The 16,682-nt window shown below is 36.0% G+C and overlaps 4 protein-coding genes across 5 annotated transcripts; 3 read left to right on the top strand and 1 right to left on the bottom strand.

The window, feature by feature from the left end:
- Window positions 1-267: 267 nt before the first annotated feature.
- On the top strand, window positions 268-1,355 carry LOC107467031 (uncharacterized). The gene has a single exon (XM_016086039.3). The coding sequence runs from the start codon at window positions 419-421 to the stop codon at window positions 1,166-1,168; it is 750 nt and encodes a 249-aa protein (XP_015941525.1). The 5' UTR covers window positions 268-418; the 3' UTR covers window positions 1,169-1,355.
- Window positions 1,356-1,751: 396 nt separating this feature from the next.
- Window positions 1,752-3,546, top strand: LOC107467003 (short-chain dehydrogenase TIC 32, chloroplastic). Its single transcript, XM_016086005.3, has 7 exons — window positions 1,752-2,201; window positions 2,279-2,358; window positions 2,449-2,602; window positions 2,676-2,754; window positions 2,826-2,910; window positions 2,996-3,042; window positions 3,130-3,546. Exons 1-7 carry the CDS (start codon window positions 1,864-1,866, stop codon window positions 3,286-3,288), a joined length of 942 nt encoding a protein of 313 aa, XP_015941491.1. The 5' UTR covers window positions 1,752-1,863; the 3' UTR covers window positions 3,289-3,546.
- Window positions 3,547-3,999: 453 nt separating this feature from the next.
- LOC107467004 (short-chain dehydrogenase TIC 32, chloroplastic) lies at window positions 4,000-7,396 on the top strand. Of its 2 annotated transcripts, XM_016086006.3 has the most exons (9): window positions 4,000-4,155; window positions 4,241-4,379; window positions 4,571-4,802; window positions 4,960-5,039; window positions 5,222-5,375; window positions 5,819-5,897; window positions 6,538-6,622; window positions 6,859-6,905; window positions 7,012-7,396. In XM_016086006.3, the coding sequence occupies exons 2-9, from the start codon at window positions 4,274-4,276 to the stop codon at window positions 7,168-7,170; spliced, it is 942 nt and encodes a 313-aa protein (XP_015941492.1). In that variant the 5' UTR covers window positions 4,000-4,155; window positions 4,241-4,273; the 3' UTR covers window positions 7,171-7,396. The 2 variants fall into 2 exon arrangements, with proteins under 2 accessions (XP_015941492.1, XP_020986800.1); XM_021131141.2 differs by lacking the exon at window positions 4,000-4,155 and having other exon boundaries at window positions 4,178-4,379.
- An 814-nt stretch (window positions 7,397-8,210) lies between these two features.
- LOC107466997 (mitogen-activated protein kinase kinase kinase YODA) lies at window positions 8,211-15,336 on the bottom strand. The gene is made up of 12 exons (XM_016085999.3): window positions 15,042-15,336; window positions 13,380-14,143; window positions 12,498-13,235; window positions 12,307-12,394; window positions 12,107-12,169; window positions 11,636-11,796; window positions 11,450-11,525; window positions 10,622-10,681; window positions 10,399-10,506; window positions 10,056-10,295; window positions 9,627-9,718; window positions 8,211-9,503 (listed from the first exon to the last, which is right to left on the bottom strand). The coding sequence occupies exons 2-12, from the start codon at window positions 13,931-13,933 to the stop codon at window positions 8,984-8,986; spliced, it is 2,700 nt and encodes an 899-aa protein (XP_015941485.1). The 5' UTR covers window positions 13,934-14,143; window positions 15,042-15,336; the 3' UTR covers window positions 8,211-8,983.
- Between the last annotated feature and the right edge of the window lie 1,346 nt (window positions 15,337-16,682).

The raw sequence follows: 16,682 nt of genomic DNA, 5'->3' as shown, positions 1-16,682 counted from the left end.
TTCGAGTGTATCCGTAGGAATATGATCCTACTATGTTTAGCAAGCTAGCAAAAAGAAAAAAAAATGCTTCTTGGAACTGGGTGATTGTCCGTTTCTGGGGTGATGGTCTTAACATGAAAGTCGAAACTCGTGGCTTGGAAGCAACACAACCGTACAATTATGAAGCAACACTTGTCACCACAACTAACACAAATTAGCCACGCCATCAAACCTTGAATATATTTCATATGAACCTGCCATTTGTCCACAACTTCCGCCATCATCTACAACCTTATCTCCATTCATTCATTCCTTTCCGCTTATTGCGCGTACCAATCTCAAATTCTTCTCCTTCTCGCAATGCTCCAATCCAATCAATCATCTCTCTCTAGTAGTTAACAAAAAAGACATTGAAGAAACACCAGATTGAGTTCTGAAAATGTCGGGTGGGGTCGGTCCAACCAGCGATATTAGCCTACCAAAGGAAGAAGAAGTTGTCCACAAAGAACAACAAGACCACTCGCTCAAGAACAGCAAGAATGCCTCGAAAAGCATCACCACGACGCGCAGGGTTGGATTCCTCTCTTTCCGGCAGCTAAATTGTTTGGCAGTGGGGATAGTCCTATCAGCAAGTGGCATGGTTAGCCCCGAAGACTTTGGCTTCGTTGTGTTCTCCATATTCTACATGTACTTCATCTCAAAGGTTGCTTTTCCACGTCTTCATCCATCAAAGGAAGCACAAGTTTTCAGCCCTCAAAACAAGGTCCTGAAGCTTTACGTTCTGGTTGGTGCCATCATTGGATTATATGCTCCCATAGCATATATCTTGGAAGGTATCTTTGAGGGCGACAAGGAAGGTATCAAGGCAGCAGCACCCCATGTATTCCTGTTGGCAAGTCAAGTTTTCATGGAAGGCGTTGCATTCTCGGGGAGATTCTCAACACCAATAAGGGCATTTGTACCCGTGTTCTACAACTCAAGGAGGATCTTCAGCATTGTGGATTGGCTTAGGAGTGAGATCTACAAGATCAATGAGGAGCACAGTGGGTCTGATAGGAGGGTGTATGTTGGGAGGGCTCTTGCAGTGGCTAACATGGCCTTCTGGTGCTTCAACTTGTTTGGCTTCCTCTTGCCTGTTTATCTTCCAAGAGTTTTCAAGCTCTATTACTCTGCTCCCAAGGACAACTAATTAAGGATTCTTAGTAGTACTAATCATGTTTTGATCTTTAGACTATGTATGTAATTTTATTTTACTTTGATGTATAAGGTCTTGAACCATACTTTCTGTATGTTAGCATGCTTAACAAAGTAAAGGTAATATACATATTATATGTACTCCCTTTCTCTATGTCATGTTATGTTACTGTTATTCTTCATTACATGTGTTCCCAATGACTTGTATAAAAGCACATCGTGGAATAAAAGCATCTTCCAAAAGGCTAGTGTAAAAGAAAATCCAACACACAGCAAGGTAATAGATTGAAAGAGTGCAATCTAGTTGGTTTGACTGGTACGGTAACACTGTAAAATTTAGTGCCATGATTCATAAGTCATAACAACTAAAGTATAGTGAAATGTCGTATCCTATGCTTTTAATAAAAAAGTAAAATATGTAAGAAGCAGCCAATTAGAATTCAAATATGGTTCCAACTGTAAAGCTTTTTTTTGGGTAAATGCTTCAAATTTTTCGAGGATTAATAAGCTAATCACTAGACTAATCCTAATTGGTTACTAAAGAAGCTAATCTATTGTAGATATTTTGGAAGATGAGAATTGGCAGTAGTTGGCACTTGGCAGCGTGGAGACCACAGAGATAGAGGCCATTATAACACATATACCCGTTTGGGAAAGGGAAAGGGAAAGTATTCATCACGCTTCTAGAAGATGTGGCCGTTCAACAGAAAAGGGCCTTCTGGATTCTCATCTTCTTCTACCGCCGAAGAGGTCACCGCAGGCATCGATGCTACTGGCCTCACTGCCATCGTCACAGGAGCCAGCAGTGGAATTGGCTCTGAGACTGCGCGTGTTCTTGCTTTGCGCGGTGCTCATGTCGTTATGGGGGTCAGAAACTTGACGGCTGCTAAACAAGTTCAACAATCAATACTCAAGGACAATCCCTCTGCCAAACTTGATGCCATGGAGTTAGATCTCAGTTCAATGGAATCTGTCAAGAAATTTGCATCACAATATAAATCCTCTGGTCGTCCTCTCAACATATTAATGTAAGAAAACAATCTTCTCTCTCTCTCCCCAATGAATCCAATTCATTCACTGATCATTGCTTTGTTGAAATCTTAAGAAACAATGCTGGAATTATGGCATGCCCCTTCACGCTCTCCAAAGACAACATTGAACTACAGTTTGCCACAAATCACATCGGTATGCTGCTACTATTATACATTACTATATTCTATTGTATTGTTTCTTCATCAGTTTCATAGATTGCTTTGATTCCACATGCATGCGCAGGTCATTTTCTTTTGACAAATCTTTTGTTGGATACAATGAAGAAAACATCACGCCAGAGTAAGAGAGAAGGAAGAATTGTTAATGTGTCCTCCGAGGCTCACCGTTTTACTTATTCTGAAGGAATTCGTTTTGACAAAATCAACGACGAATCAAGGTATATATCCATATTCAAATTCATACTTAGCTTGTTCTATGAGTAATTAATTTTGCTTCCTTGTATTTTATAGTTACCACAGCTGGCGTGCTTATGGGCAGTCCAAGCTAGCAAACATCTTACATGCTAATCAACTCACAACACTTCTTAAGGTTAGTTGCTTTTTTACTCTCTTATGCCGTCACTCTTTAATGTTAATTCTTGCTTCCTGAATCATGATTAGGAAGACGGGGCTGATATTACTGCGAATTCTCTTCATCCGGGAACCATTGCCACCAACCTTTTCCGTCATATGGGTGTGGCCAATGGTAACTACTACCACATTCTACTATTTTATGAACTCATAAAGTATGCTTTTGGTTCATTTTCCATCCAATTTTTTGGTTCATGCAGGTATAGTTAATGCAATTGGGAGACTTGTGCTTAAAAATGTACAGCAGGTATGACACATGAGTAATTTAGCATACAAGATAGTTGAAAGTTGAAACATTCATCATGTTGAATATGAGATTTTGCATGCTATGTAGGGAGCAGCAACAACATGCTATGTAGCATTGCACCCACAAGTGAAGGGAGTTAGTGGCAAATACTTCTCTGATAGCAATCTGTCCAAAACAACCTCCCATGGAACTGATGCTGATTTGGCTAAGAAACTCTGGGATTTTAGTATGAATTTGATCAAGTAGATTGCCATGCTCACAAGGACATCATACCTACATCCTAAGCGAATCAAAGGCATCAATATTATGAACAAAGTTACATTGTAGTATTATACTTGTATCTGAATCGTACATTTCACAAACATGAGTTTCAAGCTTCGAACTTGATGTGCATACCAATTTAGTGCTATTTTGTTTGGACAAATTAATTTCTGTATTTCCAATGTTTGGTTGATATATTAGTTTTATTGGAGTGACAGATGGAGTTACCCCTGCATTTCAAGATGGTCCTACTCCTAATTAGAAAATTACTTTATTATGTTTATATTTTTTTTATTAATTCACAACATGGACTCTATGTGGATTCCACAGAAATAGTCAGTCAACAGAAAAAGAAAACAAGCTGCCCTTGACGGCTTGACATGGTGCATACGAGACATCTATATTTTCAAGTTTGACTTCATATTAAGAGATATTTATCATATTAAGTTTGGCTAATTTATAGTTTTATACTTGTTCTTTAAATAATTATCCAATTGTTTTTACCGAGTTCGAATCAAAGGTATAAACTCAAATACAAAAGATGCTTATTTCTAAAACTTATTTACCATATTTATTTTTGGATTATTTTGTTCACGATGTGAATTTTTTAATAGTAATAATTTGTGAGAAGACCAATTTATTTATCTATTGCACACTACGTGTAAGTTATAAAAAAGAACGAAAGTCGTATATTGTATCTTTTTAGTATGAAGTACATTAAACAATTCAAGTGATAAGAAAGGAAAAAATTCTAAGAAAGGAAAAGGAAAAAATTGTGGAGGGAAGACTCTGACTCCCTATTGATATTAAATGAGTACAACGTCCCTATTGAATAAAGAAAAGAAAATAAAGGTTGGTTAGAGAAGGATAGTGGATTGGTTGATCATTTATGAGAGTTGCATAGAAAATAAATTGATTTGTTATCTTGCTTTTCCAGGTTGAGATTCCTGATTCCTGAGATCGATCGAAAATGTGGCTATTCAGCAGCAAAGGCCCTTCTGGATTCTCCTCTTATTCCACCGCCGAAGAGGTCACCCAAGGCATCAACGCCTCTGGCCTCACTGCCATCGTCACAGGTACCCTCTCCCTAACATTATCATTTCATCGAGTTAGCTTGCAAATTCCTAAATCGACTTTAATAACCTCCTTTGTGTCAGACATGCATGGTCTTGAGGTTTTATTTGCAAGCTTTTAACATGAATTTCACAAACTTGATGTGATAAGTATAGTATTCTTGGATCGTGCCATTGTTATTATATGATAACAGGAGCAACCAGTGGAATTGGGGTTGAGACTACACGTGTTCTTGCTCTGCGCGGTGTCCACGTGGTTATGGGGGTCAGAAACTTGGCTGCTGCTAAAGATGTAAAAGAGTCAATTCTTAAAGAGATTCCCTCTGCTAAAGTTGATGCCATGGAGTTGGATCTCAGTTCATTGGAGTCTGTCAAGAAATTTGCATCAGAGTTTAATTCCTCTGCTCTTCCTTTGAACATCCTCATGTAAGAAAAATGGACATCCTCTCTTCTTCGAATGTATTTAGTAGTTAGTCTTCCCTCTTCAATATGTGTATGTTCTCCATTTGATCTCTCTTATTCCTGATCATTCAAGAATACGCAGTAGTAATGTCTTCTGGATTGTTTTCCTTGTGATTTTAAGAAACAATGCAGGAATTATGGCATGCCCCTTCATGCTATCGAAGGACAACATTGAGCTGCAATTTGCCACAAATCACTTAGGTATATGAAAAAATGGAACTGCTCTGTTTTTTGTTTGAAAGCCCTAGGAAGTCTTCTGAATGAAATTCAATTGATGTCTCTGTGAGTAGGTGACATCACTTCAACCTTCCCCCAAAAATATAACTTTCGGCATGCTAATATTTTCATAAGATGAAACTAATCCATTAGTTTTTATTCCACAGGTCACTTTCTTTTAACAAATCTTTTGTTGGATACTATGAAGAAGACATCACATGAAAGTAAGAAAGAAGGGAGAATTGTTAATCTCTCCTCAGAGGCTCACCGTTTTACATATTCTGAAGGAATTTGTTTTGACAAAATTAATGACGAATCAAGGTAATATAGAACCTGAATTAAAATTATACCAAGTCATTTTTTATCTGTCTCTTTCTATGTTTTGTGAAAGAGGAATTTATTGAGAAGTATTATGCAGGAGACTTTATTTCATTGCCATATGCAATTCAGCAATAATACCTTTTTATAAAATAGTAAATTTATATAATACCAAATATTGGTGGCATAAAGATAGCAAATATAGTTTCCAATGAAGACATCATCATTGAAGTATCCACCATATATATTTTTCATTCCAATGGTGCTGAAAACAGGACCTGCTGATAGGATTTTGATGAATGTGATATGCTTGCTTCCTTGTGTATGGTGAAGACGATAGCTCACTTTAGATGTTTGTGGAATCAAACATGAGTACATGATTCCTACAGTTTGATCAACTTGATAGTTATGTTTATTTAATTGTTTCTGCCTTTTTGTGAATATAGTTACAGCAGCTGGCGTGCATATGGGCAGTCAAAGCTAGCCAACATGTTACATGCTAATGAACTCACAAGACGTCTCAAGGTGCAAACTTTTCTGTTTCTTGTACAGTGGTGTAATTTATGTTGTTTGGTGAAAACAGTTAACAAAGTCATAATAATAATAACAAGAACAAGAACAATGCAACACTTTAGCTGGCTACTGTTATCTCTAGTTTCTCTCAAAATATTTTGAGTAGTGTTGAACTGGTTGAGCTTTTCACCAGTGCCTGTTCAGTTTCCATTCAGTTTACTTCTTATTACATTGATTTTGTTTGTTCACCGTAGTATTTTTCAAAAGGATCATATATAGCCTTTATTAGTTTTATCACGAGCTCTGAGGCTATGACTCCTTACTCATTTATCTTCTTTGTGTGTATATATATATATTCTCGTCAAAACTTATCATATATTTCGAGGAGATTATTGTTGCCTGGTTCTAATGAAAATCATACTCAAATTTTTTTATTAAAATGCCTCAAACTTTACCTCTTTTCTGGAGCCTATTCTTGCAACTCCTAGCAAGCACAATCACATAATCGTTTTATTTGCTTTCTTTCTCATTTTTTCTTTACTTCTCATTTTAGTACCTTTCTGTCTCTGTAATGTGACTCCAATGGTGCTATTCCTTTGCCATGTTAACTATCTGCAATAATCTATAATATTCCTTGTTGCTTCATTGTCAGGAAGATGGAGCTAACATTACTGCAAATTCTCTTCATCCTGGAGCCATTACCACCAATCTCTTCCGCCATTCGGGTGTAGTGAATGGTAACTACGGCATCACTATGCACCATTATGCAGAGGAAATCATCTTTATTTATTCTTCATTTATTTCCTTTGACTTGTATTATAAAAATTTTAGGTCATTGCAATTAAATGCATTAGGCCCCAATTCTTATACTTCACTTTAGTATCTATATCATATAGAAATTGTTTGTGTTTTCAGCCTGCAGATAATGACAGTAGCTGAGTTATTTGGGTGCATTTTTCTTTGATTTATGCAGGTCTTGTTAATGCGTTCGGAAAAATTGTGTTTAAAAATGTCCCACAGGTAAGTTAGATCGACAGACACATGAATGTAAATGTGTTGAATATCATGTTTAATATGGGATTCTTTGACCCATACTTGTTCAACTTTTTGTTACGATATGATGTAGGGAGCAGCAACAACATGCTATGTAGCATTACACCCACAAGTGAAGGGAGTTAGTGGCAAATACTTCGCCGATAGCAATCTGTCCACACCAACCTCTCAGGGAACTGATGCTCGTTTGGCTAAAAAACTGTGGGACTTCAGCATGAATTTGATTAAGTAGATTACATGGAGATGACATACATGATACATACATACTTTGCTAAAGTATGGGCTTAAATACTATGAAGAAAGTTACCTATAGTTTTGAATAGACTCCGACCACTACAGTTCATAGACATGAATTCCAAGCATAGAACTTAAACGTGCTTTCCATGTAATGTGCATACCAGTTTGACGCTATTTGGTTTAAAGAAATGGCAGGCTTAGCTTCGTTCCTGAATGTTTAACTTTCAAAAGATATGTTTGGTTGATATTATTTCTATTATAGTAAGATAATTACAACTGTACTTTTCACTTTTCATGTCAGAAACTTTTAGAAGAATATTTAAAAAGGTTGCCTTTTCAAACTTGGTTGAGAAATGTTATCTTCCAATAATTTTACACACACAATCGTATCCTTATGTCAATCATTTACCATCAAGTGAAATGTCAATTCCATTGTAAATTTGTAATCAAATCAAATGGCAGATGATGGATGAATCATTCCATTAAAGGATGTTTGTGAGTTGGAATTTTTTATGGAAGGGAGAAAAAACAAAGGTTTTGTTCACAGGTCATGGTCCAAAAAATCTGACCTGTTCAGGACGCGGGTTCCGCAAACCATACTTGATCCGACTTGCATGTCAAGTATGTTCATTCTCGACTTGTCCATTACTACAACGTGGGATAACTTCCCAAATACTAAAAAAACTACCCACTATTACAAGTTGAGAAATTTAGAAGTGTGTCTATTATATATACCCCATGAAACTCAAGTATTTTTCAATCCCAAATCACTTAAACTTACCTAAAATTCTTGTTAACTTACCTAAAATTCTTGTTAACTTAAGTATAAGTTTCAGGTTGGTTTCAGGTATTCCCTCAGAGCAGGTTTGTAGCGTAAAATTTTGAATTTCACACTACAAACCCTTCTTTTCCCTTCCCACGAAAATCCTAACTCTCAAACATTTCCTAAATGTAAAAATTACTCATAAGTATGAAAATTACTAGTCGAATGCAATCACCCCAACCTCAGGAAATGTAACTCATATTGTAATCTAGTTAACAGAAACTAATGTGTAATTTATGTAACAAGACACGTCTAGAAACAGCCAGGTAAGCAAGGTGAGAGAGGTGTCTTTGAGTTGGAATGTATACAGTTTCGAGTGCAACACCCCAACCCATAAACACATACTAAGATTTCAATTTCTGTAAGTAATAATTTATACAACAGATCCAGATGACAATTGAGGCTGCAATAAAACATGTGCTCAGTGCTTTACAAATCCTTGACTTTCTCTTCTTCAATTAAATGCATAATCACAATACACTTTCCCATCATCTGTACAACAAAAAATAGTCTACAAGTTAAGTTTTGTATCAATTCAACCTTTCTTTTTCTTTTTCTTGGAAGTTCCAAAAGATACATTTGTCATGCATGAACGCTATCATTTCTAGTGTCTAAGTGCAGAAGAGAAATCCAAGCTCCTGGCTGCTCAAGCTTGATGCTGAATCTCGTGTTATACAAAAAACTACAAGTTCCTCTCAGCCAATGAATCGAGCACTTTGGTAAGTTGATATTGAGAAATCAGATGTCAGAAGTTTTCATGCTGTTACTGTGTTGGCAATGCATATCTGAGGGTTGAATTCCAGAAACCTGAGCCTGAAGCCATGCAAAATGAACTTTTGTGCCCCAATTTTCAGTCTACTCCCGAGTCCAATTTTATTTACAAAAATTCTCTCGTGCTTTTGGCTTCTTATTTGTACACCAAAAGTATTCTTAGAAATTTCATGCACTGCTTGGTTAAGTGGGTCGACGAGGATAATTCCTGATATTACAAACCATTTCCTCGGCTCAGCAAAGTGGAGTTGGGATTTAGATCAAGGGATGGGTTAATCTTCACGTGGTCCCGCAGCAGCTGCCGGCCAACACGATCCGCCAAGACTGATTGAAAATCATATGGCTCAGGATGAGATGGCCTTGTGAACTGCTTACCCAGAATATCATTTTCACTGGGAACTAGTTCTGAGGTAATGTGAGACCCCATTTGCATTCCACGAAAAATGTCAACATTTGAGTCATTATGTGCAGAGCCACTGATGTAGACACCATTTGGGGACTTGGGCATGCTTACAAGACCCTCTTGAAAGTAAACTGACTGTTTTAATTGGTTGCTGAATGGAATGGCACCGTTGCCACCTGTGAGAGGCGTCGATGCACCAGAAGCAGTCCGTGGACTAGATATTGGAGAAGGTGACATTCTTCCATTCATGTGCTGTGGTGATCTTGACCTCAAAAGTGGACTTCCAATGGGAGAGACAGGGCAAGATATGTTTCTTGGAATATGGATGTCGCTGAATATCAATGAAATGGTGTAAATGTTAGCAGTCTTGTATGTGTGTGTGTGTGTGTGTGTGTGTGTGTGTGTGTGAGAGAGAGAGAGAGAGAGAGAGAGAGACAGAGACAGAGACAGAGACCTTGCATGAGGATTAGTTTTCAAGGCCCTAGAAGAATGGACAGCAAGTCTATCTGAATCCAAGATAGAAAGATTCCTTCCTTGTCCAATACCCTGAAATTTTTTGTCAAGTATCAATGAAAACAATACGATATTGCAGGAGAAAGAGAGACCACACAAGAAATAAAAAATAAAATAAATAAATAAATAACAGAAAGAAAAACTGAAAAGTGAAAAAGAAAGCCCTTTTTCATGCAGAAAAAAGGTTTCTAAGATCTTCCACACACATCACATAACATCCACATGAAGAGAAAAGAATCCATGTGATATGATATATTTTCATCAAGTAGCAGATGGCCTACTACCTTCTACTATCATGCCATAAAACTCAATACAAAAGCATGATATAACATGGGTTTTAAATGTTATCTGTTGAAAATAGCTTATGTACCAGAGTTTTTGTTCCCTGTGTAATTGCAGGATGAGGGTCTGATGCGTCAGGACCCAGAATAGGTCTTTCTAAAGGTGCAGCACACTTCACAAAAGCATGCTCCAACAATTCACTGGCTGAAGGTCGATCATGTGGATCACGTTGTAGACATCTCCTTACAAAATCTTTTCCTTCATTTGAGAGGTGATCTGGGATTTTTGGGAGTTCCTTGCTATTACCTATCTTGAACATGGCAGCAACCTGAGATGGTAACATGCAAATACATCAGGCCATGAGGGATATAATTCTTCAGGATGTCATGTTTGTAATGTCAGAATATCATCATCAGAATAATAGTACTAACCCCTTCGTATTGACTCCAAGGGGGCTTGGTTGTAGCCATTTCCAAAACTGTGCATCCAAGACTCCATATATCCACAGCAAGGTTGCATCCACTAGTGTTCTTTATAACCTGAATATGCAGACGAACAAACACACCAAGTCAAAACCAAGTTGCAACTTCCAAGTAAGTGTAATTTTTTCATTAAAAAAAAAAAAAGAGACACCAAAGATATAAAAATATTAACCTCAGGAGCCATCCAATAAGGGCTTCCCTTGATTGACAATGGACATGATTGCCCTTTTATCTGCAGATAACGTGAGGAATGAGTCGAGCAAAGAGAACATTTTATGCGACTGCTAGATTAAATCAAATTATAAAGAATCAGAAAATCAATAAACCAGATGCAACCTCAAGTGGAAGCTATAAGAAAAACAGAACATTTACCAATTCACAACAACCAGAAGCACCCAATGTCTCCACTGGTGTTGTTAGGTAAGTTCATATTTGACATTTAAAGTTGGAATTTCACATGTTAAACAGATAGTAGGAAGGTCAATTGAATGTCCTTTGAATTTTGAGATATGGAATGATGTCCATATGCTAAATAACACAATTACCATCATAATAGGGTACCAGTAACAAGAGGAGAAACATGAGAGAATCTCTCTTCAAGTTCCATCTTGATTCTTGTTTGTTCAGCCTGCTATTTTTAATGTTGGATTTATATTCCAACTCCAGTATTTGAATTCTTATAGTTTTATTTTTACAAACTTAGAAATAAAAATAAAATCAGTTTTACATCTTCTTCAACATTGTTTTTTTCTATGCTATCTTTTTCAACATTTTAACTTTTACTGTTGTTCAACAAAGAAGTCAGAATCTTCGGTATTATATCAGGATGTGTCCACTTTTTGTATGAAAAAATTACTGGCAAAAGATAAAGGAAAAGTGCCACTATCAATTCTCAAGTTAGTTAATTAGTGGGTTTTTTAAACCTTAATTCCTAGTTTAACTAAGCATTATATATATATATATATAATGGATAGTGGAAAGTTATTATCATTATTCTTACATGTTTTGCCATGCCAAAATCTGCCAACTTGACCCGGCCGTTTGGATCTACAAGTATATTTGCACCCTTGATGTCCCTTTACAAGTAAACAATATTTCAGAAACATACTACTAACAAACTATCCATTATATGACGGAGCACCGAATGTCCATACTTTAGAAATCAAGAATAGCTAACATAGTTCACCTGTGGACAGTATTCTTAGCATGCAGATAAGCAAGCCCTGACAAAATTTGTTGAGTATAATTACGAATAGCTAGTTCACCAAACTGTCCATATTCTTGAAGAAGTTTATATATGGAGCCTCCAGATACATACTCCAAGTATATGTAAAGCTTGTCATCTACCTGTTCAAGGGATGATTCAGCAACTCCCATAAGTAAAATAAAAAAAAATTAATAAACTACAATTTTTTTTTTCTCATTGGGTAAAGTTGGCTACATGGATCAAGTGATGACATTGCATCCTATCATATAACCACAACAACAAACATTTCAGAGAAATTTCTACCATTATAATGTTAGGAAAGCCACCAGAAATTTCTTGTAACTAGAGAATAGTGCACACAATAGAAATGGATAATAGGTAATACATCCCAAAACAAATCATCACGATCACAGGCATGGAATTTATAAACAGAAATGAAGGAGATCTTACCGTTTCAGAACCATAATACTGCACAATATTTGGATGCCGAAGCCGACTTAATAAAGAAATTTCCTGCCAGAAATCTGGTTGTTAGATTTTTAAAGCTATTTCAAATTCAACTCGGAACTAGAAACTATAATGTCCCATGTGATGAAAACGCATTACTTATCCTAATAAAATTTTACTATATTTAAAGAGGGATATTTTACCTGCATTAATTGTTTAGCGCTCTCTAAAGACTTGGCATCATCTGAAAACAGGGTAACCTCCTTCATTGCACACATTTCACCACTATCACTGAAAGAAACAAATTAAACCAAGCAAATTCATATTAAAGCATGTAGAAATAATTTACTAAAAATCATAAAGAAATTAAGTGTTTTTTGTCTGAATTACATACTTATTGAAGCCGACGTAGACATGTCCAAATGTGCCTCTGCCAATCAGCTTTCCTTTTTTCCAACGTGAGCCAGGGCTCACTGGATTTTCCGCTCTAGCTGGACTTCTTGGCATGGATGGTGAAGTTGCTGCAGAATTGGAATGAGAGAAAGGCGAGGAATTGGTAATTGTCAAAGGAGGAAGTGGCAAACGATGACTCTGTTGTTTTCCATCATCAGCCCAGCTTGTCTGTGATTCAGTGGGTGTTCCCCCAGCTCTAGGATGAATAGGTGTGACGGCTCCACTCTGAATTCTAGAGCTAGGACCAGGACTAGTCATTCTGGGACTAGGAACTGGAGAATACTCAGGGCTACCCCTGCTTGGTTGCCAAAATAACTGTCCTGACATGTCCCCACCCATTGAATTGTGCCCAGAATTGTGACCGGAACCTGGACTAGAGCAGTGGCCAGAACCGGCTAAATTGAACTCCGGGTATGGCTTTCCAGCCGAGAAGGCAGAGTTCAACACCTGATCTGTGCCAAACGCTCTCAACGGGCTTCTCGATGGGCTTGACAAGGAACTGTCTGGAGCACTATAGAAGGCACCATGAGGGGGAACTTGCAGATTCGGAACATGGTTCCTTAAAGGCCTCTGTTTTGGTGAAGTTGAAGACATATGATTACTTAGAATGTTCACTGGTTTTTTGGCTTCTCTTGAATTTAGTTGGGAGACAACAGATGGTTGATCCTTGAGCATCATGCTTCAGAAACGTAGCAAGATATGAGTGAATTAAACAAAAAAGATTTCACCTACTAAAGGCAATCACAGACAACCTAAGTATGCACATGATGTTATATATATAATATATGCAATATGGCAGCATAATACAGCATGAGAAGTCTACCTGGAAGGACTCTCGGCAGCCGTTCTAGTTCCAGTATCGGTGTCAGTTGCCAAAGGACTACGGTTGCGTGACTCTGTTTGGTCATCACTATCAGCAGAACCATCACTGGAGATTGAAGCAACCATATCTCCATCCAAATCTGAAGGATTTGTCCTTCCTCGCATACATGCAGGTCTTGGAAGTGGAAGGAATGATGGCTTGGAGCTCTTTTCCAGTCTTGATTTTGATGATATGCTAATTTCAGAATCTACTCGGCCTATACTTGAAGGGTGAAGACCAGGAAGTGGTAATGGCTGAGCATGAGGCCTTTCAGCGAAACTTTGACATCTTGCCACTTTGGAAGGCGAAGGAGATCTTGATTCAGCTGGAGAACGATCCCCCATCTCTGAAATTGTGTCATTGCAGCGTCTACCGGGACCTCCAGATCTACTGCCTAATCTACCTTCAGATGGTGTTTTAAATTTCCGATGCAGTGTGCCAATAAAACTTTCCTTACTTGCTTTCTTCTTGGTTTCTTTTGAATTTGAGAACGGATTTGCCCACCGTATAGGCATATTTGTTATGTTGAGATGTCAAGTAAGTTTCTCAAAAGGATCCCAAAAATAATACTTCAAAAAAATCTATCATGTCACATCAGTGACCATAGTTCTAAATATCATAATCCAGCCATAAGCCTTAACACAAATAGAGTGCTGACAAGTTCCGAAAGCAGTAACTTTAGGGCGAGAGATAGAAATTAGTTATTGGAAATTATTGCATTAAACCTGCAGCATAGGAAAACTAGTTTTAATCAGTGGAAAAAAATAAAGATGCACATGGCCATATATATTGCAGAAAGTAGCAGCACTAGAAGAAACTAACTATTCATTTATTCTTAACACAACTAGTAATGCACATTAGTCCACCAATCTGACATGCCATCAGAAACACCATATACCTGTTCAGACATGACAACGATCAACTAAGCACTCTAAACTTAAAACTCCATGTTATCAGTCACAACTCAGTGCTCATAGACACGTGTTCAAATCTATTTAATTCTGTAATTCATAGGATGAGCCTTAAACATCAACCTCTAAACTTTCTACTCTATAAATTAAAGCAACAACACGACGATGATATACATGATTCCAGGACATGTCTGATGTGTAGATTACAAAATTCCCCGAACCATAAAAGATTCTCAAATTTCCTTATTTGCATACCTAATGCAAAAGCAAATAGCTTAACTCCTTTGTTCAATTTTATTTTCTTTTTCTTACGGGAAAAAAAGGGGATGAAACTAAAAGGAATTATTTACCACCAAAATTTGTATCCAGATCGTCAAAAAAACAGGAACCTAGCTCTCAATCAAATAATTCTGCTTATTTTGGTCACTTTTTGGGATGGTTAAGTGTTCCAATAACCAGATTCCCACGTATCCACAAAAAATTATCGGGATAAAAATTGAAACTTTCAAATTGATTCCCTCTAGCTCCACCAAAATTTCTCAGAACCCCAAGTTTAACAACTACCCCATTGTCAAGAGAAACGGACCTGAAAACACAGATCCACTCAAACATGATTGAGCAAAGTAAGCAGGGTAAATAAACTAACTTGGTTGATCACTCACTGAATTTAGACAAAAGGGTAACACCAAATGCTTAAAAGAAGAAAACTTACTTCAGTTAAACAAGTCCAGGAATCTGAACTGAAGCCCCCCACAGTGTAATATTCAGCTCAAATCTGAGTGAGAAAATTTCCTGAACCGTTCAGAGCACAGCGAGAACAAGAAAAAGACCCAGAAAACCCCAAAATGCAAGGAATGGAGAATGATCTTGCAGTGATTTGTTGTGAAAATTTCGGAATTTAGAGCGAATGAAAGAGATCGCGTAGAGAAGGAGAGAGAAGGATAAAAGTGATAGATAGAGAGAGAAAGTGATGAAGGGGTCTCCTCTGTCTCAATGAGTGTTGATTCTTTCTTAAAATAATATAATATTGTAATAATTTAGATTATTAAATGATAAATATTACTAGTAGTAATTACAAGTTACCTACGTTGAAAGTTGTAAGCATTCCAAATTATTGCAATATGCCCTCCCAAGACAAATGTAGTACTGGAGTATTTTGTTTTATTATGTTTAATATATATAAAAGCATATCTGGCCCAAGAAAAACAGAAAGCTTCATTCTTGTACAGAAAAAATAATTGATTGCGGTGGCTTTGATTTTTTATTTTAGCGGAATCAAATTGTTTAATTTAATCTTTGCACGGAAAGTAAAGTAATGTATTGTTGCACTACACATTTCCATGGATTGGCATGGATTAGGATTTGATTCCTTCAAAGCTCAATTCAAGGGCATCGACGTAAATATGTCATGGTGGCGATAGTTGCCATGGTTGTCATAATGCTTTATGATTTGAGTTGCTATCATCATCAAGTATCAACATATATAAAATTAAAAAGTTTTGGCCTAAAAAGAAATGCGAGAGAGATTCTTTTTAGAACATTAGTGACTAGATGTATAATTAATGATGAAATGTGCAATTAATTTTATATAAAAATTAATAGTTGAAAGATGTTAAATAATTTAATTGATTTTATTAAATTTTTATTTAATAATTTTTAATTATCAACTTCATTTAAAATTGGCTATACTTATGATTTTACAATAACTAATACATAGATTATTTAGTACCTTTACTCGATTGCATACTTAATACTATTTTTTCTTAAACAAAGAGTAAACTACAAAATAAATATACTAATTTATAATATTTATCTTTTTAATTATTTATACCGGTAGTATTAAACTTAAATTATTTATGTTAAAAAGTTATTCTTTATCGTGTTTTAATTGTATGAAGAAAACAAATTAAAATTTTATATTAAATTTTTAAATACATATATAAGAATGATAAATAAATGTAACAAAAAAATTTATTTGAATAACAAATTATAAACCAAGTGAAACAAGTAGCTTTACATGTTATGCTTTGGGAGTTTGGGTACATTTTTTATTATAGTTTTCTTTTTTGCTGTGTTTCTTTCTTACATCACAAAAAAGTACATATTATCATATAACTATCAACCTAATTTTTAGAACAACTTGTTAAAATAGTTTTTGAAAGATCAACTGTGTGTTAATTTGAGTTTTGTAAAATATAATAATAAATTAAATTAGTTATTTTATTAGTTAAATAATAAAAAAATTAAATATACCAATATACTAGTATTTTAGTAATTTTTAATTATTGATCTTAATTATAAAATATATATATAATTAAAATTAACAATTAAAAATTATTAAAATATTAGTCTA

The sequence above is a fragment of the Arachis duranensis genome, chromosome 9 (genome assembly GCF_000817695.3).
Source record: "Arachis duranensis cultivar V14167 chromosome 9, aradu.V14167.gnm2.J7QH, whole genome shotgun sequence".
NCBI classification, from domain to species: domain Eukaryota; kingdom Viridiplantae; phylum Streptophyta; class Magnoliopsida; order Fabales; family Fabaceae; genus Arachis; species Arachis duranensis.
Note: the sequence above shows the minus strand (reverse complement) of the source record. Positions and strands in the feature narration are given on the sequence as shown.

Excerpts from the sequence above, each read along its gene's own strand:
- LOC107467031 (XM_016086039.3), top strand. The coding sequence starts at position 419 with ATGTCGGGTGGGGTCGGTCCAACCAGCGATATTAGCCTACCAAAGGAA.
- LOC107467003 (XM_016086005.3), top strand. The coding sequence starts at position 1,864 with ATGTGGCCGTTCAACAGAAAAGGGCCTTCTGGATTCTCATCTTCTTCT. Across the intron at positions 2,911-2,995 it reads TCATATGGGTGTGGCCAATG|GTATAGTTAATGCAATTGGG; the intron begins GTAACTACTACC and ends TGGTTCATGCAG. Across the intron at positions 3,043-3,129 it reads TGCTTAAAAATGTACAGCAG|GGAGCAGCAACAACATGCTA; the intron begins GTATGACACATG and ends CATGCTATGTAG.
- LOC107467004 (XM_016086006.3), top strand. The coding sequence starts at position 4,274 with ATGTGGCTATTCAGCAGCAAAGGCCCTTCTGGATTCTCCTCTTATTCC. Across the intron at positions 4,803-4,959 it reads CTTCCTTTGAACATCCTCAT|AAACAATGCAGGAATTATGG; the intron begins GTAAGAAAAATG and ends TGTGATTTTAAG. Across the intron at positions 6,623-6,858 it reads CCATTCGGGTGTAGTGAATG|GTCTTGTTAATGCGTTCGGA; the intron begins GTAACTACGGCA and ends TGATTTATGCAG.
- LOC107466997 (XM_016085999.3), bottom strand. The coding sequence starts at position 13,933 with ATGCCTATACGGTGGGCAAATCCGTTCTCAAATTCAAAAGAAACCAAG. Across the intron at positions 12,170-12,306 it reads GCGCTAAACAATTAATGCAG|GAAATTTCTTTATTAAGTCG; the intron begins GTAAAATATCCC and ends GATTTCTGGCAG. Across the intron at positions 10,296-10,398 it reads CTTGGAGTCAATACGAAGGG|GTTGCTGCCATGTTCAAGAT; the intron begins GTTAGTACTATT and ends TTACCATCTCAG.